The 27,073-nt window shown below is 53.5% G+C and overlaps 1 protein-coding gene across 1 annotated transcript; it reads left to right on the forward strand.

Moving 5' to 3' along the window:
* The first annotated feature begins 9,331 nt into the window (after positions 1-9,331).
* Positions 9,332-17,632, forward strand: LRFN3 (leucine rich repeat and fibronectin type III domain containing 3). Its single transcript, NM_001265794.1, is given in 3 exon segments — positions 9,332-9,762; positions 11,842-13,272; positions 17,009-17,632. Coding segments are annotated over 2 exon segments (1,887 nt in total). The 5' UTR covers positions 9,332-9,762; positions 11,842-11,857; the 3' UTR covers positions 17,481-17,632.
* The last annotated feature ends 9,441 nt before the right edge of the window (positions 17,633-27,073 follow it).

Consider the following 27,073-nt stretch of genomic DNA (forward strand, 5'->3'; position numbering starts at 1 on the left):
TATATGAACACTCCCTTCCTGAAGTTTGCCTGTGGTTTTAACGCCAATAGAGAGATCTGGCTAACACAACTGAAAATCAACACCAGATACTAGCAGCATAAAAAAAAGGCAACCACACATTATGTCCCTTGTGATAGATCTTAATATTATCCCTAAAGTATACTTAACCCTAAATTGAATGTGAATCTGACTCAGCCTCTAGATCTACCCAGTTTGCAAGATATACAGGGGATGGCAGAACATATTAAAGGACACCAAGAGGGGAAACCAGTCAAATCAGACTGAGAAGAGATTATTTACAGGTGGATAATGTCAAAAAGAAAGGAAAAAATTAAAATTTGTAAAAAAAAAAAAAAAAAAAAAAAAATCACACTTTGGGAGGCCGAGGCAGGAGGATAGCTTGAGCTCGAGTTTGAGACCAGCCTGGGCAACATAATGAGACCCTGTCTCTATTAAGAAAGAAAAAAAAAAAAGTATAAAATTTTGGCCAGGTGCGGTGGCTCACGCCTGTAATCCTAGCACTTTGCAAGGTCAAGGCCAGAGAATCACACAAGGTCAGGAGTTCGAGACCAGCCTGGCCAACATGGTGAAACCCTGGTGTAGTGGTGCATGCCTGTAATCCCAGCTACTCAGGAGGCTGAGGCAGGAGAATCACTTGAACCCGGGAGATGGAGGTTGCAGTGAGCCAAGATCATGCCATTGCACTCCAGCCTGGGTGACAAAAGCGAGACTCCATCTTAAAAAAAAAAAAAAAAAAAAAAGTATAAAATTTAAAAAAATTTAAAAATTAGACTGAGATGAATGAGAGGGAGAGGGAACAGTTATAAAACAAAAGACTTGAAAAGGTAACATTAACAAATACAATGCAGGCACCCTGTTTGGATTCTAATTTGAACAAGCCAACAGTTTAAAGACATTTCTATGACACTTAGGGAAATGTGGAGACAGGAAGAATGTTAAGACACCACTAAGGATTTGTTAGTTTTTTAGGTGTGATAAAAGCGTTATAGTAATTTCTTTTAAGAACCTGATATTTTAGAGATACATAATGGATGAAATCATATGCTGTCTGGGATTTGCTTTAAACTTATTCTGGGGGAGGTGGAATAAATAAAACAAGATTGGCCATATGTTGGTAATTGTTGAAGCTGGGTGATGGATATTTAGACGATCATTATTCTATTTCTGTGTACGACTGAACATTACCATAATAAGGCTTTAAAAGGGGGACTGCTGTGAAAAGAGAAAAAAGTAGGGGAATTGTGTGTGTTTTCTTCCCCCAAGATCGGAGCGCCTTGAACGGGCTCCAGAGCTGACAAGGACGTTGAGATGCAAGAGAGTGAGAAGGCGCCGGGGTGGCTGCAGGGCAGTCAATAGTCGATCTCGCTCTTGCTCCCGCGGCTGCCTTCTCTGCAGCTCCGGAGGTTGCAGCTCCATGTCCTGGACCCGGACTTGGTCCCCACCCACGTTCTGAGGCCGGGCTGGCTCAGCGCCTCCCGCGCCTGCGCAGCACCGCCCTTTCGGGAGCAGCGCCCAGTCCCTACACCCCACAATCCCCCGCGCCGTTCCGGAGGCGCGCTAGGAATGGGTGCGGCCTCTGCCTCCACATTGGAGCAAGGTGAGGCAGAGGGTGTCGCGTGGCCTTCTGGGAAATGTAGTTCGTCTCCCAGGCTGGAACCACCGCTCAACCCCCTCGCGAGACTATGCACCCCACAATGCGCCGCGCGCGCAGCGGCTGAGCGGTACGTTGCTGCCCCCACGTGGTGGCTGAGCGATCATGCTCCGGTTTGGGAATGATACCCAGAGAGGTAGGGGCGGGGACGATGCTGGGGATGCTGAGGGTCGCCCTGGGAACCTCTGGGAAGATTTTCCAGAGGGTAAGGCCCTTGGAGCTGGCCCAAGAAAGGGCAGTAGCAATGAAGAAATTCGAGGTGGGGCCCGCTATGAGGATTGAATGACAGAGCAGCACCTGTTGGCTGCATATGATAATCAGGCTACTGTTACACCTAAGACTTACACGGTAGGCACTTCCTAGGCCATGTACCGCTCCCTGAGCTTCAGATGTCTTAGCCCATTCAATCCTCCCAGCTACCATTCGAGGTTTTATCAGCCCTCCTTTCTAGGAGTGAAGCCGAAGTCCAGAAAAGCAAATCACTTGCTCAAAGTCATTCAACATGTCAATGGCAGAGCTGGGATTTGAACCAGGCTATCGGGCTTCCAAGTCTGTGCTCTTCTTCACAGGAATATCTGATCACCCTATTCAGTTATCCTAAAATTGTAATTAGCACATGAATCAAGTCAAGATGGTCATTAACATGTGAATCTCTTTGAGTCGCTGATTATCAGCACTTGTTCCTGCCCAAATTTGTGACTTAGACCTGCTTCAGGACAAAGTTGACAATCAACATAGATTTATAGTTAGCACATGAATCAGTGCAGGTTTCTGTTCACAGAGATCAGATTTCTGATTAGCACTTGAATCAGCAGTGGTTTGTGTCAAGAGCTGGAGTCTTTAAATTCCTGATTTGCACTGGGATCTCCACCCAGGGATTATTTTCTTGCCTAAATAGGCCTGTTCCTTTATGTCCAGGTGACCTTCTCCTCAAATGTAGTCCCAGCTGGGTGCAGTGGCTCACGCCTGTAATCCCAACACTTTGGGAGGCCGAGGTGGGGAGATTGCTTGGGTCCAGGAGTTTGAGACCAACCTGGGCAACATAGCGAGACTCCTGTCTCCATGAAAAATAAGACAATTAGCCTGGAATGGTGGCATGCTCCTGTGGTCCCAGCTACTTGAGAGGCTGAGGTGGGAGGATCCCTTGAGCCCAGGAGTTCGAGGCTGCAGGGAGCTATGATCGTGCCACTGCATGGCAGCCTCAGTGACAAAGCAAGACCCTTTCTTTTTTTTTTTTTTTTTTTTTTTTTTTTGAGACGGAGTCTCGCTCTGTAGCCCGGGCTGGAGTGCAGTGGCCGGATCTCAGCTCACTGCAAGCTCCGCCTCCCAGGTTTACGCCATTCTCCTGCCTCAGCCTCCCGAGTAGCTGGGACTACAGGCGCCCGCCACCTCGCCCGGCTAGTTTTTTGTATATTTTAGTAGAGACGGGGTTTCACGGTGTTCGCCAGGATGGTCTCAATCTCCTGACCTCGTGATCCACCCGTCTCGGCCTCCCAAAGTGCTGGGATTACAGGCTTGAGCCACCGCGCCCGGCCAAGACCCTTTCTTTTAAAGAAAAAAAAAAAAAAATGGCCAGGCGCAGTGGTTCACGCCTGTAATCCTAGCACTGTAATCCCAGGCTGAGGTGGGCGGATCAACTGAGGTCAGGAGTTTGAGACCAGTCTGGCCAATACAGTGAAACCCCATCTGTACTAAAAATTTTTTTAAAAATGGCCAGGCACAGTGGCTCACGCCTGTAATCCCAGCACTTTGGGAGGTTGAGGTGGGTGGATCACCTGAGGTCAGGAGTTCGAGACCAGCCTGGCCAACATGGTGAAACCCCATCTCTACTAAAAATACAAAAATTAGTGGGGTCTGGTGGTGGGCGCCTGTTATCCCAGCTACTCAGGAGGCTGAGGCAGGAGAATCGCTTGAACCCAGGAAGCAGAGGTTGGAGTGAGCCGAGATTGTGCCACTGCACTCCAGCCTGGGCAACAAAGTAAGACTCTGTCTCAAAAGAGTAAATAAATAGGCCGGGTGCAGATGCTTACGCCTGTAATCCCAGCACTTTGGGAGGCCGAGGCAGGCGGATCACGAGGTCAGGAGATCGAGACCATCCTGGCTAACACGGTAAAACCCCGTCTCTAATAAAAATCAAAAAAAAAAAAAAAATTAGCCAGGCATGGTGGTGGGGACCTGTAGTTCCAGGAACTTGGGAGGCTGAGGCCGGAGAATGGCATGAACCCGGGAGGCGGAGCTTGCAGTAAGCCAAGATCACGCCACTGCACTCCAGCCTGGGCAACAGAGTGAAACTCCGTCTCAAAAAATAAATAAATAGATAAATAACTAATAATAATAAAGTAGGGTTATTTGTTTTTTGCTTGTTGCATTGTTTAAGTCCCTTGTAGACTGAATTCCTCTTTATGTCTCTAAATACGTTTGTCTCTTCGATACACATGTGGGGTGCTATATCCCTTCAACCCACCAGGTTTTAGCATAGCTGTTGTGGTAGACAGTCCCATGTGCAGTGCAGATAGCCCTGGTTTAGCCCAGCTGTTCTCAAAATGTGGTCCCTGACTAGGTATAGTAGCTCACGCCTGTAATCACAACACTTTGGGAGGCCGGGGAGGGAGGACTGCCTGAGGCAAAGAGTTCAAACCAGCCTGGGCAGTATATTGAGACCTTGTCTCTATAAGAAATTTTAAAAATTAAGGCCCGGCGCGGTGGCTCAAGCCTGTAATCCCAGCACTTTGGGAGGCCGAGACGGGCGGATCACGAGGTCAGGAGATCGAGACCATCCTGGCGAACACGGTGAAACCCCGTCTCTACTAAAAAATACAAAAAACTAGCCGGGCGAGGCGGCGGGCGCCTGTAGTCCCAGCTACTCGGGAGGCTGAGGCAGGAGAATGGCGTAAACCCGGGGGGCGGAGCTTGCAGTGAGCTGAGATCCGGCCACTGCACTCCAGCCCGGGCGACAGAGCCAGACTCCGTCTCAAAAAAAAAAAAAAAAAAAGAAATTTTAAAAATTAGCTGGATGTGGTGACGCATGCCTGTAGTCCCAGTTACTCTGGAGCCTGAGATGGGAGGATTGCTTGAGTCCAGGAATTTGAGGTTGCAGTCAGTTATGATTGCACCAATATACTCCAGCCTGGGTGACAAAGCAAGACCCTGTCTCAAAAAAAAACAGTGTGGTCTTTGAAATGTCACATTGGCATCACTTGTTAAAAATGCAAATGCTTGGGTCCCACCTCAGACCCACTGAACCAGAAACTCTGAGGTTGGGACCTGGAGATCTATGGTGCCCCCAGGTGATCCTGGTGGGCTGCACTGCAAGGACACCTGGCCTAGCTCCTGCAAGGCAAGGCATCCCTCTCTGCTTTTCTTTCTTTTCTTTTTTTTTTTTGACAGAGTCTCACTCTGTCACCCAGGCTGGAGTGCAGTGGTTCAGTCTCAGCTCACTGTAACCTCTGTCTCCCAGGTTCAAGTGATTCTCCTGCCTCAGCCTCCTGAGTAGCTGGGATTACAGGTGCCCGCCACCAGGCCCAGCTAATTTTTGTATTTTTTTAGTAGAGACAGGGTTTCACCATGTTGGCCAGGCTGGTCTTGAACTTCTGATGTCAAGTGATCCACCTGCCTCGGCCTCCCAAAGTGCTGGGATTACAGATGTGAGCCACTATGCTTGGCCCCTCTCTGCTTTTCTACCTCAGATTTCAGATGGCTCTCATGTGGGTGTGGGGGCTCATGCCTGGAATTCCAGCACTTTGGGAGGCCAAGTGGGGAGGATCACTTGAACCCAGGAGTTCGAGACCAGCCTTGGCAACATAGGGAGGCCTCATCTCTACAGAAAATCAAAATATTGGCTGGGCATGGTGGCACACCCTTCTGTGGTCCTGGCGACTCAGGAGGCTGAGGCAGGAGGATTGCTTGAGTTGCAGTGAGCTGTGATCACACCACTGCATTCCAGCCTGGGCTACAGAGCCAGACCCTATCTCAAAAAACAAACAAAAAAACCCCAGATGGCTCTCAGTACCACTGCCTCCTCCCACAGGGATAACCATCCCCCAAGGGGGTTAAGAATTGAAGGATAAATGCTTCCGTCTCTCTGAACTTGCTGGGAGAGTAGGGGAACAATTCTAATGTGTTCCAGAAGATTCCTTCAAGTTCACCAGCACAACTGAGCCCCAGTTGCCCAGGGAAGCGACCCATTCCTCATCAGTGTGTCCTCTGTTAGCTGTCTGTCTCCTCTGCTTCCCTCTTCCCTCTCCCTTGCCCCTGTTTCCCAGGGTCACCCCCCAAATCAATCAGTTCTACTGAATTCTTTTTTTTTTTTTTTGAGATGGAGTTTCACTCTTGTTGCCCAAGCTGGAGTGCAATGGCGCAATCTCAGCTCACTGAAACCTCCGCCTCCCAGGTTCAAGTGATTCTCCTGCCTCAGCCTCCCAAGTAGCTGGGATTACAGGCACCTGCCACCACGCCTGGCTAATTTTTTTTTTTTTTTTTTTTTTTTGCATTTTTGTATTTTTAGTAGAAACAAGGTTTTACCATGTTAGCCAGGCTGGTCTCGAACTCCTGACCTTGGGTGATCTGCCCACCTCGGCCTCCCAAAGTGCTGGGATTACAGGCGTGAGCCACCGTGCCTGAATTCTAATCCCACTGAATTCTAATCCCAGTCCTGCTCTTGGGTTTAACTCTATGTCTTTCCCTCTGTCTCCGCCACCTCTGTAGCAGCCCTGAAGCTTCTGCATCCTTTTTCTGAGTGTCTGAGTGACCAGTAGCCGCTGTGCTTGGCCAGGAGCACTGATGAACTTTGCTAATGATCTGGAAAGGCGGGCCCTGGGGCTGAGTTAATTTTAGCTCCAATTTTTCAATATATAAGTGAAAGGAGTCAAGAGCCTATTCTGAAACCTTCAGCAGAGCTGCCAGGGTAGAAGGACCCATAAACTCCTCCCAAGGTCACTTTACTCCTCCATTCAGATGGGAGATCCTGGGGTGGCTTCCAGGACCACTCAGGTTCCCCAGAGTAAGGCCACGTCCCCTTCAGACCACCCAGGCCAAGGTCATGTCCCCTTTGGATCAGGTTCCTAAAATATCATGTCCCCCATGTTGCTATAACCAAGTTCCCAGGCCAGGCTTGTAGATGGTCACTCACAGCCAGCTTTCTGTGACACATCTGCCAGGAGAGCCTGTGACCCGAACCCAGCCTTCCCTCCTCCGTTCTCTCCCAAGCATCAGGACAGGCAGACCCCATTCCTGCAGAGTCAGTTCCATCCAGGGTCTTCTGTGGGGTGGTGAACCTGAGTGGGAAGGGGAGAGGAAGACAGTAGACACATTATAGGGTCAATCTGGCCAGCCCTGGTCTCTACCCCATTTCCTATCTTCTCCCCCATCTCGAGCGTATTTGGTCAATGTGTCTTTCTTTTCTTTTCTTTTTGAGACAGAGTCTCACTCTGTTGCCCATGCTGGAGTGCAGCGGTGTGATCCCGGCTCACTGCAACCTGCGCCTCTCAGGTTCCAGCAATTCTCTTGCCTCAGGCTCCTGAGTAGCTGAGATTACAGGCATGTGACACCACGCCCAGGTAATTATTATTATTATTATTATTTGTTTTGTTTTGTTTTTTTGTTTTTCGAGACGGAGTCTCGCTCTGTCGCCCAGGCTGGAGTGCAGTGGCGCGATCTCGGCTCACTGCAAGCTCCGCCTCCTGGGTTTACGCCATTCTCCTGCCTCAGCCTCCTGAGTAGCTGGGACTACAGGCGCCCGCCACCGCGCCCGGCTAATTTTTTGTATTTTTAGTAGAGACGGGGTTTCACCGTGGTCTCGATCTCCTGACCTTGTGATCCGCCCGCCTCGGCCTCCCAAAGTGCTGGGATTACAGGCGTGAGCCACCGCGCCCGGCCTAGTAATTATTATTTTTATTTTTATTTTATTTATTTATTTAGAGACAGAGCCTCGCTCTGTCCCCCAGGCTGGAGTGCAGTGGCGTGACCTTGGATCACTATAATCTCCACCTCCCGGGTTGGAGCGATTCTCCTGCCTCAGCCTCCCAAGTAGCTGGGATTACAGGTGCCGCCACCACATCAGGCTAATTTTTGTATTTTTAGTAGAGACAGGGTTTCTCCATGTTGTCCAGGCTGGTCTCCAACGCCTGACCTCAAGTGATCCGCCCACCTCGGCCTCCCAAAGAGCCAGGATTACAGGCGTGAGCCACCGCGCCCGGCTGTCAGTGTGTCTTGAGGTCTTTCTCTAATCCCAGATCGCACAAGTTTTCCCTCTTGCAGCCAGAGAAAGGAGCCTTGGGAAGGAGCCCCTCTGGCCTGAAAGATCAAGCCTGTTGCTGGGCATGGGCAGGTAAGGAAACTCCACCCGTGGAAAGGACATTCCAGGGAGGTGGTGCTGAGATAGGGGGGCAGAAAGAAACAGGTCTGGGGGGCCAGTGGCTCTGGAATGAAGCGCTACACTCAAGGCTATGAATGGTTACTGAAAGCACATACACACATACCATTCTTACAGCCCAGGTGCTGCGTCTTAGAGCGTGTGAGTGTGTGTGTGTGTGTCTGTGTGTGCGCGCGCACGCACGTCTCTATCTGTTTCTTTCTCTGACTTGTCCTTATCTCTTGTCACTCCATCTCTCTCTGTGTCTCGCTGTCTCTGTGCATTTCCATGTCTCGAATATGTGTGTTTCAATCTCTCCCTCTGCCTCTTTCCAGTTACTCCTCTCTGTCCATCAATCTAAGCCTGCCCATCTTTTTGTCTGCCTCTCTGTATCTCTGTTCTTCTCTGTCTCTCTGTCTCACAGTCTCTCCATATCCAGGGATTCTCGTTCCCAGCAGCGCCAGGGCGACTCCATGGGAGGTGGGGCCGGGGTGCGTCTTTGAGAGAAGGGGCGGGTGCCTACGCCTTTAAGCGCGGGTGCGCGCGGAGCCTGCGCCTTTAAGCGCGGGTGCGCGCGCGGCCCTGGGTTCCCGGCGAGGAGGCCGCGGGAGCGCCCGGACCCGGCCCTCCAGCCCGGCCCCCGTCCGGCCCCTGCCCCGGCCCTGGCGGGGGAGGGGTCTCTGAGCGCGGCCCCTCCCCCCTGCGCCCCTGCCTGCGCTGCGGTGCCTCCATCCCGCGTGTCCCAGTCTGTCTGTCCGTCCCTCCGCTCCCAGGCCTCGCCCCACCCGGCCCTGGGGCTGCCCGGTCGACCCCCTCCCCACCGCAGGCGGTCCCCTCCCTCCGAGTCAGCCTCCGCCGCAGCCCAGGAAGCCAGCCGGGACGCTGCCGCCCCGGACCCCGCGCCCTAACCTCCACCTCGGGGGCCTGCACCCTGAGATTGAACCCGGAGTTCCGGAAACCCGAGCCTGGAACCCTGATCTGGGACCAGCACCCCCAGATCCGGCCGTGGAACCCCAAGATCTGGAGCCTGAACCCCAATATATGGAGCTGGAATCTCAACATCGGTCACTGGGACCTCAACATTTGCAGCCGGAACCCCACAATTTGGAACACAGACCCCAATATTTGGCGCAGAACCCCAATATTTGACATATAAAACCTCAAGCCTGGAGCTGAACTCTCAATTCTGCACCTGGGACCTTGAAATCTGGGGCTGGATTTCCAGTACTGTACCCTGGAACCCACTCTTGGGGACCTGAACCCTGGGATTCAGGCCTCAAATTCCAAGATCTGGACTGTGGGATTCCAAGGGGCCTGAACCCGAGTTTGGGCCTGAAGTTCTTGCTGCAGACCTGAATGCTGAAATCTGGGACTTGAGACCTCCTAATCTTGACTCAGCACCCCAATATCTGAATGCACCACCCCGGGGTCGGATCTCGGACTCTAAACCCCACCGTTTGGCTGCTTAGCATCCCAAGACTGGACCTGGGAGACCCTGACCCTGAACAACCCAAACTGGACCCCTAAAACTGGACCCCAGAGGCCCGATATTTTGGGGTCTGGGACCCTGAGTATTAAAGTCTGGAGACTCCATTGCCACAGATTTGAGCCTAGTCAGGACACAGTCCCTCTACAGAAGCCTTGGGGACAGGAAAGGCATGACCAGATGCTCCCTCCAGAGTCCTGACCTCTGACTCCCCTGGAGCTAGAACTCTGCTCCCTGGGGCAGCTTCTAGCTCAGGTAAGGCTGCTGAAACCTCCAGGTGGGGAGGGGCTGGGAGGAGTGTTGTGGCTGCGGGTTACAGTACCAGGCACCCTTTGGCACTCTTGGAGTTTCTCCAGAAAAAAGACATTTCCCTGTGGGTCTGCCTTCAGCTCCTGCTCTGCTCCAAACACTCTCTGGACACTGGCCAGCCCTGCCCCTCTCTGACCTCCCCTGCCCTAGTTCATGGTACCTCCAGGTCTCTGACCCCTGCAACCTTTACAGCCTCTCGCTGTCTGTCCTACCATCTCCACCACCTCTCTTGTCCACCACTCCTCTCTCTGGTCTCCTTTCTCCACCTGTCCTCTCAATGGCCATCTCTGTTCCCCTTTTCTCTCTCTGATCATCTTTGTGACACCTCTGTCCACAGGTCCTCTCTCCAGTCGCCTCTGCCTGCTGCTTCTTAGTGACCATTGCTGACATCTGTGTCCACTGTGCCTCTCTAATCATCATTCACCAGCTGTCTTGCTCTTTCTCCACCCCTGAATCTAAGCCTGGGTCTGTGACTGTCCCCATCCATCTTTGACATTGCTGTCCACCACTCTTCTCTCCAGCCGCCTCTGTCCATCTCTCCTCTCCAGCTTCCTCTGGCCACCTTTCCCTTTCTCTAGCCATCTCTCCCACTGCCCTTGCCCTCTTCCCACCCCTGACCCTAACTCCCAGTCTGCAACCCTCTTACCATCTCTGGCCACCTCTCCTCTCTCTCGCTCGCTGATACCCTCTGATCGTCTCTGGCCACCTCTCCTCTCTCTCACTCTCAGCGCTGATGCTTTCTGACCATCTCTGGCCGCCTCTCCTCTCTTTCTCATTCACTGATGCCCTCTGACCATCTCTGGCCACCTCTCCTCTCTCTCTCACTGGCCGATTCCCTCTGATCATCTCAAACATCTCTGCTGCCTTTCCTCTCTCCGATGACCTCTTCCCGCACCATCCTCCTGAGCAGCTGTCCTGGACTCCCACTGACTCTGCCACGTCTGTCCTTTTCCTCCTCTCTGACCGCCTTGCTGGCTTTGGACCGTTTCTGACCACGTGTCTCTGACATGGTCATCTCCCCCAGATCTGAGCCCAACCCATGCCCTCCCTTCTCTTTGTCCACCACTCATCTTCCTGACCATCTCTAACCCCTTCTCTTCTCTGGTCATATCTGACCACTTCTAATCATTCCTGCCACCCTGGCTGCTCCGTCTCCCCATGGCCAGCTTTGACCATCTCTGACCATGTCTAAAGCCCTCTGGTTTTCCTGCCACTCACCCAAACCAGCTGTCATTTCTCTGACCATTTTTTTTCTTTTTTCTTTTGGAGAGACAGAGTCTCGCTCTGTTGCCCAGGCTGGAGTGTGGTGGCACAGTCATAGCTCGCTGCAACCTCAAACTCTTGGGCTTAAACTGATCCTCCCACCTCAGCGTCCCACATAGCTAGGGCTACAGGTGGGCGCCACTATGCCCAGCTAATTATTTTTTTTTTTGAGACAGAGTCTCATTCTGTCGCCCAGGCTGGAGTGCAGTGGCGCAATCTCAGCTCACTGCAAGCTCCGCCTCCCAGGTTCACATCATTCTCCTGCCTCAGCCTCCCAAGTAGCTGGGACTACAAGTGCCTGCCACCATGCCCGGCTACTTTTTTGTATTTTTAGTACAGACGGGGTTTCACTGTGTTAGCCAGGAGGGTATCGATCTCCTGACCTGGTGATCCGCCCACTTCGGCCTCCCAAAGTGCTGGGATTACAGGCGTGAGCCACCGCTCCCAGCCAACCCCAGCTAATTTTTGAGAACTTTTGTATAATAGATACACGGTCTCACTTTGTTGCCCAGGCTGGTCTTGAACTCCTGGCCTCAAGCCATCCTCCTGCCTCAACCTCCCCAAATGCTGGGATTACAGGTGTGAGCTACTGCGCCTGGCCTTCCTCTGGCTTTTGGTCACCTCTGGCTTTTGGTCACATCTGACGGTCTTTGACCAGCCCTTCTGCCCTCAGCCCACTGTGACCTTCTCTCCTGGTCTCAGACCACCCCCATCTGCTGTAGAACCCCTCTTCTGCCCTCACGCCTCCCCTCTTCCCCACAGGACACTCCTGCCCGCGATGGCCATCCTCCCGTTGCTCCTGTGCCTGCTGCCGCTGGCCCCCGCCTCATCTCCACCCCAGTCAGCCACACCGAGCCTGTGTCCCCGCCGCTGCCGCTGCCAGACACAATCGCTGCCCCTAAGCGTGCTGTGCCCAGGGGCGGGCCTCCTGTTCGTGCCACCCTCGCTGGACCGTCGGGCAGCCGAACTGCGCCTGGCAGACAACTTCATCGCCTCCGTGCGCCGCCGCGACCTGGCCAACATGACGGGCCTGCTGCATCTGAGCCTGTCTCGGAATACCATCCGCCACGTGGCCGCTGGCGCCTTCGCCGACCTACGGGCCCTGCGTGCGCTGCACCTGGATGGCAACCGGCTGACCTCACTGGGCGAGGGCCAGCTGCGTGGCCTGGTCAACTTGCGCCACCTCATCCTCAGCAACAACCAGCTGGCAGCGCTGGCAGCCAGCGCCCTGGATGACTGTGCCGAGACGCTGGAGGACCTCGATCTCTCCTACAACAACCTCGAACAGCTGCCCTGGGAGGCCCTGGGCCGCCTGGGCAATGTCAACACATTGGGCCTTGACCACAACCTGCTGGCTTCCGTGCCCGCCGGCGCCTTTTCCCGCCTGCACAAGCTGGCCCGGCTGGACATGACCTCCAACCGCCTGACCACAATCCCACCTGACCCGCTCTTCTCCCGCCTGCCCCTGCTTGCCAGGCCCCGGGGCTCGCCCGCCTCTGCCCTGGTGCTGGCCTTTGGCGGGAACCCACTGCACTGCAACTGCGAGCTGGTGTGGCTGCGTCGCCTGGCGCGGGAGGATGACCTCGAGGCCTGTGCATCCCCACCCGCTCTGGGCGGCCGCTACTTCTGGGCAGTGGGCGAGGAGGAGTTTGTCTGCGAGCCACCCGTGGTGACTCACCGCTCGCCACCCCTGGCAGTGCCCGCAGGTCGGCCAGCTGCCCTGCGCTGCCGGGCAGTGGGGGACCCAGAGCCCCGTGTGCGTTGGGTGTCACCCCAGGGCCGGCTGCTGGGCAACTCGAGCCGTGCCCGCGCCTTCCCCAATGGGACGCTGGAGCTGCTGGTCACCGAGCCGGGTGATGGTGGCATCTTCACTTGCATCGCGGCCAATGCAGCTGGTGAGGCCACAGCTGCTGTGGAGCTGACTGTGGGCCCCCCACCGCCTCCTCAGCTAGCCAACAGCACCAGCTGTGACCCCCCGCGGGACGGGGATCCTGATGCTCTCACCCCACCCTCCGCTGCCTCTGCCTCTGCCAAGGCGGCCGACACTGGGCCCTCTACCGACCGTGGCGTCCAGGTGACTGAGCACGGGGCCACAGCTGCTCTCGTCCAGTGGCCGGATCAGCGGCCTATCCCGGGCATCCGCATGTACCAGATCCAGTACAACAGCTCAGCTGATGACATCCTCGTCTACAGGTGCAGGGTCCAGGCACTGGGGTAGCTTGGGTGGGGGAGTGAGGCAAGGGGGAGGGTTGAGGGTACACCTACTAAAACCCTACACTGAAGCACAACTGATAAATGGTGTTGGAAGGTTCCAAAAGAAATCAGGCAGCAAAAGTAAAAGAAATCAGGCAGCAAAAGTAAAAGAAATCAGGCAGCAAGGATAACAAGAATCTGGCAGAAAGGGTCAATGAAATCTGACAGCAGTGATAAAAAGAAGTCAGACAAGAAGGACGAAGTAAATGAGACAGCAAATGTTAAATCAGGCTACAGGGCTAAAAAAGATCAAGCAATAAGGATAAAAGAAATCAGGCTGCATGGGTAAAAAGAAATTAGGCAGCAAGAATAAATAGTAGTAGCAAACATAAAAAGGAAACCAGGCAGCAGGAGGAGAAAGTAATCAGGGCAGAAGAATAAAATGTTAATGGGCAAGGGTGGGTGGGGGAGATAAGGGGATAAAAATAAATTTAAGTTGTAAAGATAAAGAGAGAAACACCAGGTTTTCCAGATGACAGGACTAGATACTAGCTGGGCTGCAGGAAGAAAAGGAGATCAAACAGGAAAGCACAGGGAGCCCAGAAAAAAATGAAATAAGCAGCTCTGTTAGAAAAGAAATCAGACCAGAGGTTAGAATGAAAATTGCAGGGAGGAGGTTCGATAGAGACTGGGCTTCGGGTGTGTGTGGTGTGAACTATTCCATGTTTCAAGTTCTAATATAGTGACATCCAGACTTTTTTTTTTTTTTTTTTTTTTTTTTGAGACGGAGTCTTGTTTGGTCGCCCAGGCTGGAGTGCAGTGGCGTGATCTCGGCTCACTGCAAGCTCCGCCTCCCGGGTTCACGCCATTCTCCTGCCTCAGCCTCCCAAGTAGCTGGGACTACAGATGCCCACCACCATGCCCAGCTAATTTTTTTGTATTTTTAGTAGAGACGGGGTTTCACCGTGTTAGCCAGGATGGTCTCGATCTCCTGACCTTGTGATCCGCCCACCTCGGCCTCCCAAAGTGCTGGGATTACAGGTGTGAGCCACCGCGCCCGGCCCAGATTTTTTTTTGAGACAGGGTCTCACTTTGTCACCCAGGCTGGAGTGCAGTGGTGCAGTCTCTCACTACAACCTCCGCTTCCCGGGTTCAAGCAATTCTCGTGCCTCAGCCTCCCTAGTAGCTGGGATTACAGGCATGCACCACCACACCCAGCTAATGTTCACATTTTATTTTTAGTAGAGATGGGGTTTCACCATGTTGGCCAGGCTGGTCTCGAAGTCCTGATCTCAGATGATCCCTGCCTCAGCCTCCCAAAGTGCTGGGATTACAGGTGTGAACCACCGCACCCAGCATAGATTTTTTATTTTCTAAATCAAATCAAACCTAGTTCAAGTTCCTTTTGCCAGGTAAACAGAAATACCCAATTTGCCACACTTGGGGGGGATTTTCTTCTCTCTTCTGTTGTTGCAAACACAGAACCTGGGGTTTACATACTCCAAGAGGTGGCTCAGTCCAACTTGTCCCTCCAAGCTGGAGAGCACTCAGCACATCTGCGGTGACCACACGTGGTCAGCAGTGGTGGCTGTGGACCCAGGTGCTATTGACACCTCTTACCAAAGTTCAACCTTACGTGGATGGACTACGGCTGTGGGTGAGTCCCTGTCCTCACGACCAGGCTGGGCCAAGGGTGCAGTCCCAAGGCCTGGCTGTAAAGACTGGACCTCCCCAGGGCTGAGGTCTGTGCCCTGGGGACCCAGATACTTGGGGACCTAGTACCTGGATGTCCTTTCCCTCCCTTGGGGCCAACACCTCAAGAAAAGGCCACATGATTTCCATTTCAGTCCTGGCAACCCACTGAGCTCATTCTACTCCGTTTCTCAGACATGGAAGATTCCATGAAAGCCCTGCCCCTGAAAATCACACAGGTCGGCCGGGCGCGGTGACTCACGCCTGTAATCCCAGCACTTTGGGAGGCCGAGGCGGGTGGATCACCGGGTCAGGAGTTCGAGACCATCCTGGCTAACACAGTGAAACCCCATCTCTACTAAATTAGCTGAGCATGGTGGCATGCGCCTGTAGTCCCAGCTACTCAGGAGGCTAAGGCAGGAGAATCGCTTGAACCTGGGAGGCAGAGGTTGCAGTGAGCCGAGGCTGCGCCACTGCACTCCAGGCTGGGTGACAGAGTGAGACTCCATCTCAAAAAAAGAAAAAGTCACACAAGTCCTGGCCACCTTGCCAGGTGGGGAATGGAATGAATGCTCTCCTAGACAGTCACCCTGCCCCAGGCAACCACGGAGTTCCCTGTACCTCTCTCATTAGAATAGCCTAGGAATAAAACAGGTGACAAGACAAGTCAACTCTCCAACAGCGTGCCTAGCTACAAAAGAAACTATAGTGAAATTGGGTGGTAAGGATTAAATGGAAACAACAAAGAAAAAGATAAATAGAAACCTGCCAACAGAGATAAAAGAGAAGCAGGTGACAGAGCTGGGAAGAAATAAGGCAACAGGGAGAAAAAGAAAGCAGCAGTGATGGAGGCACATTAGTTTAATGAAAAGGGAATCAGACGACAGGACTCATTGGAAAATAGGCTATTGATACAGTCATAATAATAAGGCAATAGGGCTAGGGGGACATTTATTGGCAGGTTACAAGGAAATCGGTCAGTAGGGGTACAGGGAGATCAGGCGGTTCGATTGGAGAGAATCCTAGCTGTACACTAGAGGAAAATCAGGCAGCTGGAAAAGGGAAATTTGGCATAGGCTGCAGGAAATAGGGGAACCAGAGGGAAACTGGCAAGGGTCTGGAGGAGACTGGGAGGTACAATGGGAGGGAAATTGGATGGGGGGTGGCTAGAAGACAAAAGGATTAAATTAGAGGGAAATTGGACAGGGTTAAAGCAGAACTGGGTGGTGAACTGGAGAGATGACTGGCAGTGGGGCCAGAGTGAAATCAGGCAGAGGATTGGGGCAAAATTGGGCAGGGAGGCTAGAGCAGAGCTGGGCTGCAGACTGGAGGGAAATTGCATGGGCAGTGCAAAAGGAAAATTGGGCAGTTGGGTATAAAATGAAACTGGCAAGGTGTGGTGGCTCACGCCTATAATCCCAATACTTAAGGAGGCCAAGGCAGGAGGCTGGACTGCTTTGAAGCCAGGAATTTGAGGCCAGGAGTTTGAGACCAGCCTGGGCAATATAGCAAGAACCCATCTCTACAAAAAAAATTTTTTAAATTAGCTGGGCATGGTAGTGCATGCCTGTAGTTCCAGCTACTCAGGAGGCTGAGGCAGGAGGATGACTTGAGTCCAGGAGTTAGAGGCTGCAGTGAGCCATGATCATGCCACTGCACTCCAGCTTGGACAACAAAGCAAGACCCTATTTCTAAGAAAACAGAAAAAAAGAAAAGAAACAGGATGGATTAGAAGAACTCATGTGGTGAGCTGTTAAAGAAACTGGGCGGTGGGACTAGAGTGAAATTGGGCAGCAGGCTATGAGGATATGTGAGAGGATGGGCTAGAGTGAAATTGGCCAACACTGGAGGGATATCAGTCAGGTGGCTGAATCGGATGTCAGACCAAAGGAAAATGGGGTGGTGGTGAGAGGGAGCTCACTGGGTAGAATGAAATGAGGCAGTAGACTGGTGGGAAGCCTAGCCCCGCGGGGAGTTTGGTGAGGGAAGCACAGGATGGGGGCTGGGCAGCCTGAGACCTGACCCCCACTTGCCTGCCCTGCAGGATGATCCCGGCGGACAGCCGCTCGTTCCTGCTGACGGACCTGGCGTCGGGCCGGGCCTACGACCTGTGCGTGCTCGCCGTGTACGAGGACAGCGCCACGGGGCTCACAGCCACACGGCCTGTGGGCTGCGCCCGCTTCTCCACCGAACCCGCGCTGCGGCCATGCGGGGCGCCGCACGCTCCCTTCCTGGGCGGCACGATGATCATCGCGCTGGGCGGCGTCATCGTAGCCTCGGTACTGGTCTTCATCTTCGTGCTGCTGATGCGCTACAAGGTGCACGGCGGCCAGCCCCCCGGCAAGGCCAAGACTCCCGCGCCTGTCAGCAGCGTTTGCTCCCAGACCAATGGCGCCCTGGGCCCCCCGCCCACACCCGCCCCGCCCGCCCCTGAGCCGGCGGCGCTCAGGGCCCACACCGTGGTCCAGCTGGACTGCGAGCCCTGGGGGCCCGGCCACGAACCTGTGGGACCCTAGCCAGGCGCCCCCCCTCTAAGGCTTCTCTGGCCCCACGGACAGCAGGACCCGGACACCCTGTGGGACCTGGCCTCAGACTCACCAAATTGCTCATGGTTTTTAAAACTCTGATGGGGAGGGTGTCGGGGACACAGGGCACAACAAGAAAGTCCTATTTTTCTAAGCTTGGGCCTAGACCCTTGCCCTCGTCTCTGTCTATGGGGGTTGGGGGACGGAGCAGGGGTCTGGAGCTGGGGAATGCCTCCTTTGGGGAGAGACATCCCCCACCCCACCCTGCCCAGTTCAGTCTGAGGACGCTGGGGGAGGCTGAGGATGGCGATCCATTCAGACAATAGATGTTCCCTGTGTGTTCGCTCTGGGCATGCCCTGGGTTGGGGAATGCTGTGGTGATCCAGACAGGCCTGAGCCCTGCCCGCAGGGGCCTAAAGTCAAATGGGAGACAGACACATCCCCAGACAGTGACAGCCCAGAGTGACCAGGGATGTGGGGATGAGGGAAGCCTGGGGGATTGTGACAGTCCAGAAGAGGTACCCTGCTCAGCCCCAGGTGTGGTCAGGGAGGGCTTCCTGGAGGAGGACACATGTGATCTGAGAATGACATTTGAAGGAGATAACTGGGCAAAAAGCAGAAGGAAAGCTCTTTCAGGCAGAGGGCACAGCACAAGCAAGGTGGTGGTGTGCCCTGGGCACTGGGGGTGCTATGGTAGAGGTGAGGCAGGAGGGTTGAGCAGGGTCTAGGACCTCCAGGCTGAGGAGCTCAGACTGTGGCCTGATGGTACTGGGGAGCCATGGAGGGTTGTATGCAAGGGAGGGATGGGGTCAGATTGGGGCTTTAGGAAGATCCTTCTAGTGCTCTGAGGAGGGTGGACCCAAGGGGAAGACTGAAGCTGGGAGCTCCAGGGGAGGCTGGGGCAGGGACCTGGGTGCGTGACGACAACGTTGGATCAGCTGAGCTGGGGGACAAGAAAAGGGAGTGGGTTGATAGAGACACTGGGGAAGCTGTGGGAAGCTGAGGCAGTGGGTTATGGAGCTGCGGGGCCGTGGGGTGGGGCAGGGAGATGGTGGGGACTGCCTTGATATAGGACCAGGGAGGAGGAGCAGGTTTGGGAAAGATGATATGCCTGGTGGGGAACTTGGTAGATGTAGGGGCCCTGAGGATGTCCAGGGTGTGGCATTCAGGAGGCTGCAGGAACCCTGGTCTGAGGCTGAAGCTGGGAACAGAAATGAGGGCTTTGTCAGCAGAGACAGGAACTGACACTGCTGGGGTTAAGACGACCTCTTGTGGGGGGTGGTTCCAAGTCCCCACTATGGGACTTTTTTTTTTTAAAGAGATGGGGTCTCGCTATATTGCCCAGGCTGATCCCAAACTGGCCTCAAGTGATCCTCCCTCCTCAGCCTCCTGGATTGCTGGGATTACAGGTGTGAGCCACTGCCCCTGGCTAGGGACTTTCCATATTTAAGGGTGATGCAAAGAAAAACCCAACAAAGACTAAACAGGAACAGCAGGGAGAGGGGCAGGGGGAAGAAGACCAAGCAATTCAGACCCAAGAGACTCTTGTGTGCAATGATATAAATAAAGGCTGTGGTGACCCCCCGGAGATCAGTGTTAGGGGGTCAGTTGGGGCAGACAGCAGATGCAGCTGATTTGAGAGCGGGGGGTAAGAAAGTGTAGCTAGAGGGTGCAGCCCCTGTCAACCTGTGGGCCTGGAGTCTGGGTTGATCTGGAACTTTCAGCCTGATGTCTCTGCAGGGCGGGCCCTTACTCTGTCTTGGGCTGCCCTAGGCCCCATGGCACACCAAGCCTGGAGGTTTGTAGAACCAAACCCTGGCCTAGGAGATGTTGAGCATCCTTGGAGATCCAGGAATGGGGTTGGCAGTAAGAAGAATAGCATCCCCTGAACTCAGGGCTTCACTAGTGATGTCCCCAGAGGCAGGAGTGTGGAGGGAACCTGGGGTCTGTCACCTGGAGGGACACTGGCGTGAGGGCATGGTAAAGAGAGCCCAAGATGAACTGGCCCTACTCATGACCTGGGGCACATGACCGTGACCTCACGCGATCACACATCCTAGATTCTGCCACAGCTTTTCTGGGGGATCTAGGCCTTGAACATACTATGCCATGAGTCGTGGGGCCAGCCTGAGTCCTGGGGTACCTGGTCTGACCACCCCTCACTCCCCAAGGCCCCAGCAGCATCATGAGGTCCTTCTTCTTGTTCGTTAGCCTTGGACAGCTGAAGTCAGGTGAGGTCATCAAGAAGAGTGAGGGCATGAGTCTTGGAGAAAGGGGCCTAGGAGCGGGGACATGGTGGCTCGAGCCTGTGGTCCCAGCTACTCGGGAGGCTAAGGCAGGAGGATCACTTGAGCCCAGGAGTTCGAGGCTGCAGTGAGCTAGGATTGCGCCACTGCACTCTTGCCCGGGCCATAGAGCGACACCCTGTCTCCAAAAAAATAGAAAAGGAGGCCGGGCGCGGTGGCTCAAGCCTGTAATCCCAGCACTTTGGGAGGCCGAGACGGGCGGATCACGAGGTCAGGAGATCGAGACCATCCTGACTAACACGGTGAAACCCCATCTCTACTAAAAAATACAAAAAACTAGCCGGGCGAGGTGGTGGGCACCTGCAGTCCCAGCTACTCCGGAGGCTGAGGCAGGAGAATGGCGTAAACTCGGGAGATGGAGCTTGCAGTGAGCCGAGATCCAGCCACTGCACTCCAGCCTGGGCGACAGAGCGAGACTCCGTCTCAAAAAAATAAAGTAAAATAAAATGAAAAGAAAGAAAGAAAGAAAAGGAGCTTAGGGAGGGAGGAGAGTCGTGGGGGCCTAGGGCTGTCTACAATTACCAGTTGCTCCCATGAGGGGGAGCCAGAGGGCACTGTTCCTAAATCCTTTTTTTTTTTTTTTTTTTTGAGACGAAGTCTCGCTCCTGTCGCACCCGGAGTGGAGTGCAATGGCGCGATCTCCGCTCACTGCAACCCCCGTCTCCTGGGTTCAAGCGATTCTTCTGCCTCAGCCTCTCGAGTAGCTGGGATTACAGGCGCCGGTCACCACGCCCGACTAATTTTTTTATTTCTCCGTGTTGGCCAGGATGGTCTTGATCTCTTAACCTCGTGATCCACCCGCCTCAGCCTCCCAAAGTGCTGGGATTACAGGTGTGAGCCACCGCGCCCGGCCCTAAACCCTCATTTTTAAATGTGAGCAATCCTTGCTGTGTGCGGTGCGCTGGGGATTCATTGCTGAACAAATACAGCACAGGTGCTGCCTTCGCAGGGCTCAGCATTTGGTGGTGACAAATGGTTTCTGAGTTTTTTTTGGTTTTTGTTTGTTTGTTTGTTTTGTTTTTTTAAGACAGAGTCTCGATGTCGCCTAGGCTGTAGTGCAGTGGCGCGATCATGGCTCACTGCAGCCTCCACCTCCCAGGCTCAAGTGATCCTCCCACCTCAGCCTCCCAAGTAGCTGGGATTATGGGCATGTGCCACCATACCCAGCTAATTTTTGTATTTTTGTAGAGATGGGGGTCTCACTATGTTTGCAGACTGGTCTTGAACTCCTGACCTCAAGTGGTTCTCCTGCCTTGGCCTCCCACAGTGCTGGGATTACAGATCTGACCATAGATGTTAAATAATCACACCAGCAAGTGTAAGCATCTGAGGTGACCAAGGGGTGCCATGCAGGAGACACATACAGAAGTGCATGACCCTGTAACCAGGGGCCCTGACCCAACAAGAGAGATTGAGGAGGCTTCCTGGAGGAGGGGAGGCCTGGCTGAGACCTGAAGGATGTGCAGGTTGGAGTTAACCACGAAAGGGGTGGGAAGGGTATTCCATGCAAATGGAACAGCCTGTGCTAAGGGAAGTAGAGGAGGGAAGGGAAGAGAGTGACCTTGGGTTGAGGCTGGAGAGCAGGAAGGGAGCCAATGACGCAGGACCCCATAGGCTGCTGGGAGGAGTCTGGATTGTCCTCTTAAGTGGCATGAGAAGCTGTTGAAGGGTTTTTTGGGGTTTGTTGTTTTTTTACACGGAGTCTCATTGTCGCCTAGGCTGGAGTGCAGTGGCACAATCTTGGCTCACTGCAACCTCTGCTACCTGGGTTCAAGTGATTCTGCCTCAGCCTCCCGAGTAGCGGGGATTACAGGTGCCCCGCCACCACGCCCAGCTAATTTTTGTATTTTTAGTAGAGACTGCTTCACCATGTTCGCCAGGCTGGTCTCGAACTCCTGACCTCGTGATCTACCTGCCTCGTCCTCTCAAAGTGTTGGGATTACAGGTGGCATGAGCCACTCTGCCTGGCCCATTGAAGGTTTTTGAGGTCTAATGAGAGTAGCAGTCTCTGATCTCAAGGAAGCTCTGGCGGGTAGGAGGATACTGCAATAGTCCAAGCAGAAGGGTGATCGGGACCAAGTTGGCGCCTAAAGTGGTTGAAGAGAGATTTGAGACCACCTTACCAGAGCCCCCGCCCCCCACGCAGCAGAAAGTGTACCCTACTGTACGCTACCCAGTTCTCCAGAAAGATTGCAGAGAGACAAGAAGAAGAGTTGTGAGACACTGGGCTCTGATATCCACAGCCCCACCCCTTAGATGGGGGAGCTGACTTCTGTGTAGCATGGGAATGACGGACCTTTTCCAGGCTCAAGTAGCAGGCAGACAGTGGATGGAGGCTGAGAGGCAGTGGCCGTGGGTGGTCAGGGGGAATGTGGACACAGGAAATGCAGGGCTGGAAGGGGGACACACACTTGGTAGTAGCTTATTACAAATTTGGAAGCAGGAAGGATGGGAGGAGGGCAGGCTGGTCCCTCTAGCATGGGTCCCCCATGTTCCCCCACAGCATGCCTGGACCACCCCACCCCCCTGCAAAAACACATACACACCATCACGTGTATCTAGGATTTAAAGTCAAAATGTTGCTTGTCACCGGGACTGGTGGCTCACGCCTGTAATCCCAGCACTTTGGGAGGCCGAGGTGGGCGGATCACGAGGTCAGGAGATTGAGACCATCCTGGCTAACACGGTGAAACCTCGTCTCTACTAAAAATACAAAAAAAATTAGCCGGGCGTGCTGGCGGGTGCCTGTAGTCCCAGCTACTGGGGAGGCTGAGGCAGGAGAATGGCGTGAACCCAGGAGGCGGAGCTTACAGTGAGCCGAGATCACGCCACTGCACTCCAGCCTGGGCGACAGAGCGAGACTCCTGTCTCAAAAAAAAAAAAAAAAAAAAAGTTACCTGTCAGCCAGGCACAGTGGCTCATGACTGTAATCCCAGTGCTTTGAGAGGCCACCCTCAGGGAGGATTGCTTGAGCCCAGGAGTTCAAGACCAGCCTCTCAATTCCGTGGACCCCCTGAGGCGCACTTCACTCTCCCCAGCCCTCTGGATAAAACAGCAATTCCTTAGGGACTTTAACTTCCTCCAAAATGCTGTGGCCTCCCAGGCAACATAGCCATATCCCATCTCTACAAATAATAATAATTAGCTTATCCAACTGCCCAGCTAAGTCCATCAATTTCCTGAGCTCAGGGAGTACGACTACTTCTACTGTCAATTCCTCATCTGCCTTTGACCCTGCAGTTTTTAGACCAAAGCTCTGGCTGCTGGAGCATTTTCTTGAAGTGACTTTAGTCCCAATGCCAGGATTCTCCCCTGTCTATGTACTGCCAGATCCAACCCGTGTGTCTTGGGGTGGCTAAATCTGACAAAGACCCTGAGTATCTGGGGACACCTGTGATCTCCTGCAAGGCTGAGGCTAATGCCACGTTTTTGTAGCTCTTTGCATGGGCACATATGTGAGAGAATCAGATAAAAGGTGCTCCCAAAAAGCATTCTGTTCAGGGTGGAACCTGGGCTTGCCTCCTGCCTTTGGGTCCTCCCTGATGGGGAGGACCTTGTACCTCGCAAAAGCAAGGAGAGGTATCAGTGCTTCCTGTTGTCCTGACCTGTGCGGAGTGACACTGGGAACATTGTGGTGACCAACACAGCCCTAGCCCTTGCCCTCAGAGTTCTAGTTCAAGGCTGGGAGCAGTGGCTCACGCCTGTAATCCCAATACTTTGGGAAGCCGAGGCAGGTGGGTCACTTGAGATCAGGAGTTTGCAACCAGTCTGGCCAACATGGTGAAACCCCATCTCTACTAAAAATACAAAAATTAGCCGGGTGTGATGGCAGGCACCTATAATCCCAGCTACCTGGGAGGCTTGATCTTAGCCAAAAGGCCAAAAACCTTCTGAGGTTTCTGACTAGGCCTGGGATGGGAGGTGGGGAGACAGTCCAAATGTCCTGAGTCAGGGCTAACTTTATGGCAGTGTGACTGTGGGGTTGCACCATGCCCCAAACTTAGAAGGACCCTATGCTTGTTTTAATGCCCTGCTGTCAGTATCTTAAAATTATTACAAAAGCCAAGAGAGGGCCAGGCGCAGTGGCTCACGCCTGTAATCCCAACACTTTGGGAGGATGAAGCGGGTGAATCATCTGAGGTCAAGAGTTCAAAACCAGCCTGGCAAACATGGCGAAAACCCGTCTCTACTAAAACTACAAAAAATTACCCAGACGTGGTGGCAGTAATCCCAGCTACTTGGGAGGCTGAGGCAAGAGAATCGCTTGAACCCGGAAGGCGGAGGTTGCAGTGAGCCCAGATCCCGCCACCACACTCTCTCCTGGGTGACAGAGCAAGACTCTGTCTTAAAAAAAAAAAAAAAAAAAAAAAAAGCCAACAGAGGAAGAGGAAGGGAAAGGACTGCAAGCTCGAAGAATGAGCCAGAATTCAGTGTGGCCGGAGCACCATGGGAGAAGGGCACTGTGGGGCCATGGAGGGTGGAGGGTGATAAGGTGGAGGGACAGGGTCAGGCTTGCACTTTAGAAAAATCCATCTGAGCCGGGCGCGGTGGCTCAAGCCTGTGGTCCCAGCACTTTGGGAGGCCGAGGCGGGCGGATCACGAGGTCAGGAGATCGAGACCATCCTGGCTAACGTGGTGAAACCCCGTTTCTACTAAAAATACAAAAAAAAAAAAAAAATTAGCCGGGTGTGGTGGCGGGTGCCTGTAGTCCCAGCTACTCGGGAGGCTGAGGCAGGAGAATGGCGTGAACCCCGGGGGCGGAGCTTGCAGTGAGCCAAGATCGCGCCACAGCACTCCAGCCTGGGCGAGAGTGCGAGACTCCGTCTCAAAAAAAAAAAAAAGAAAAATCCATCTGGCAACCGGGTAGAGTGGCTCACACCTGTAATCCCAGCACTTTGGGAGGCCAAGACGGGCGGACCACGTGAGGTCGGGAGTTGGATACCAGCCTGACCAACGTGGAGAAACCCTGTCTGTACTAAAAATACAAAATTAGCTGGGCGTGGTGGCACATACCTGTAATCCCAGCTACTTGGGAGGCTGAGGCAGGAGAATCACTTCCGGGAGGCGGAGGTTGCGGTGAGCCGAGATTGCACCATTGCACTCCAGCTTAGGCAGCAAGAGCGAAACTCCGTCTCAGAAAAAAAAAAAGAAAGAAAGATCCATCTAGCTGCCATGGAGAGGGTGGATGGGGGCACGTGGCCAGGGAGAAGATGGGGGACTCGGCTTCCTGTGGAAGGGGCTGGGAGTGTCGGTGATACTGAGGAGGAGAGGCCAGCGTGGCCAGGTTTACCAGAACCTTAACTGCTTGGGTAACAGACATCCCAATGCAGGAGATGGGCTGGGAGACCCCAAAACCACAGGATGAACCCAGAGCCTCATTTTCACTTGCAAATTTGTACTGTGGGTGACGGGGGATGCAGAAGGGTAGGTTACAGAATGTCACTCACTGGTAAGTACTTGAAAATCTTTTTATATGAAAACTCACATGGATAGACTGATGGAGGTGAATACAAAATTGGCAAGAATTTTGAGTATAAAATGTGAGATTTCAAAGGACTTTCTTCTGGGTATGTTCTGGCTTCAACTCCATGGACCCCGTGGGGGTCACTTCACTCTCCCCAGCCCTCTGGGTAAAACAGCAGTTCCTTGGGAACTTCCTCTTCAGCTTCCCCCTAAAACTGCTTTGGCCCCGGGGAGCTGGGAACGAGCCCCTTCCTGCTTCTTTACTCACATTCGGGGACATTGACCCCTAACACCTGTTTTTCTTCTCTGTTGACAACCTTCATATTTCTTTTCCTTTTTTTATTTTTTGAGACGGAGTCTGACTCTGTTATCCAGGCTGGATTGCAATGGTGAGATCTCTGCTCACCACAACCTCCGCCTCCCTGGTTCAAGCGATTCTCCTGCCTCGGCCTCCCGAGTAGGTGGGACTACAGACGTGTGCCATCATGCCTGGCTAATTTTTGTATTTTTAGTAGCGACGGGGTTTCACCATGTTGGCCAAGCTGATCTCAAACTCCTGATCTACCCGCCTCAGCCTCCCAAAGTGTTGAGTTTATAGGCCTGAGTCAACTCACCATGTTACAACCTCCATATTTCCATCCTCAACCCCAGTATCTCTCCTAAGCCCAGACCTGGCTTACCTCAGCTTCCCAGACCCCTCTTCTTGGACATCCCCCGGGGCCCCACACACCCACTGGATCCCACACCCACCTCAGCTTCTTCCTGGACCCATGCCTCCTCCTAGGTCCTGTCTGGGAGAGCAACCCCCATTTAGCCTCCTGAATGTCTCCCACCTCCCCTTACTCCCTGCCCTGGCCCCATCCTGGGCTAGCCCCATCTGGGTCCTTGCACTGGGCTCCTGGCCTCAGTTGCTTCTCTGGTCCAGGATCTTCCTAAAGCCAAACCCTCCTCTGCATAGACACCCCCATGGCTCCCGAGGGTTCCTGGGACAGTCTGAGCTCCTCAGCCTCTAGCATCCCAGCCCTTCCCACGCCATCCCTCTTCCCCAGCTCTGTTTCTAGCACATATGTTTGTTCCCCACCTCAGGCTGGAAGGAAACACTAACCACATCCTCTGCTTGTGATGAAGGAGGATCTTAAGCAAGTGACATATGAAGCTATTGAAGGAAAGTGGGTTCCGGCTGGGCGTGATGGCTCACGCCTGTAATCCCTACACTTTGGGAGGCCAAGTTGGAGAGATCACTTGAGATCAGGAGTTCGAGATCAGCCTGGCCAACATGGTGAAACCTTGTCTCTACTAAAAATACAAAAATTAGCTGGGCGTGGTAGCACGTGCCTGTAATCCCAGATACTCAGGAGGCTGAGGCAGGAGCATTGCTTGAACCCAGGAGGCGGAGGTTATAGTGAGCTGAGATCGCCCCATTGCACTCCAGCCTGGGTGACAGAGTGAGACTCTGTCTCAAGAGAAAAAAAAAAAAAGAACATGGGTTCCTTCTTGAATGCTCCCCTTATTCCCCCCAGCAAAGGTAATGTTCTGGGGGAGAAGGAAGCCTGAGTGCACCTCCTAGCATCTGGGGGAGAGGCAGTTGGAAACTGTAACCAGGGTCCCTTGCTTCTCAATTTCTAGAGATCCAGCCTTGCCCTCCTCTCTGAGATCCTCCTGGAAGGCTGTAGCTCCATTGTTCTCAGCTTCTGGGAAGCTGAAAGGAGGTTCTGGGAAGAAGAAAGTGATGTACAGGCCGTTGTTTTCCCACGGGAACCTCTGTCCTCAAACCCTCCAGACCTCCACATCCAGGCATCTGGTGCCGTCTCCTAC

The sequence above is a fragment of the Macaca mulatta genome, chromosome 19 (assembly GCF_049350105.2).
Source record: "Macaca mulatta isolate MMU2019108-1 chromosome 19, T2T-MMU8v2.0, whole genome shotgun sequence".
In the NCBI taxonomy this organism is placed as follows: domain Eukaryota; kingdom Metazoa; phylum Chordata; class Mammalia; order Primates; family Cercopithecidae; genus Macaca; species Macaca mulatta.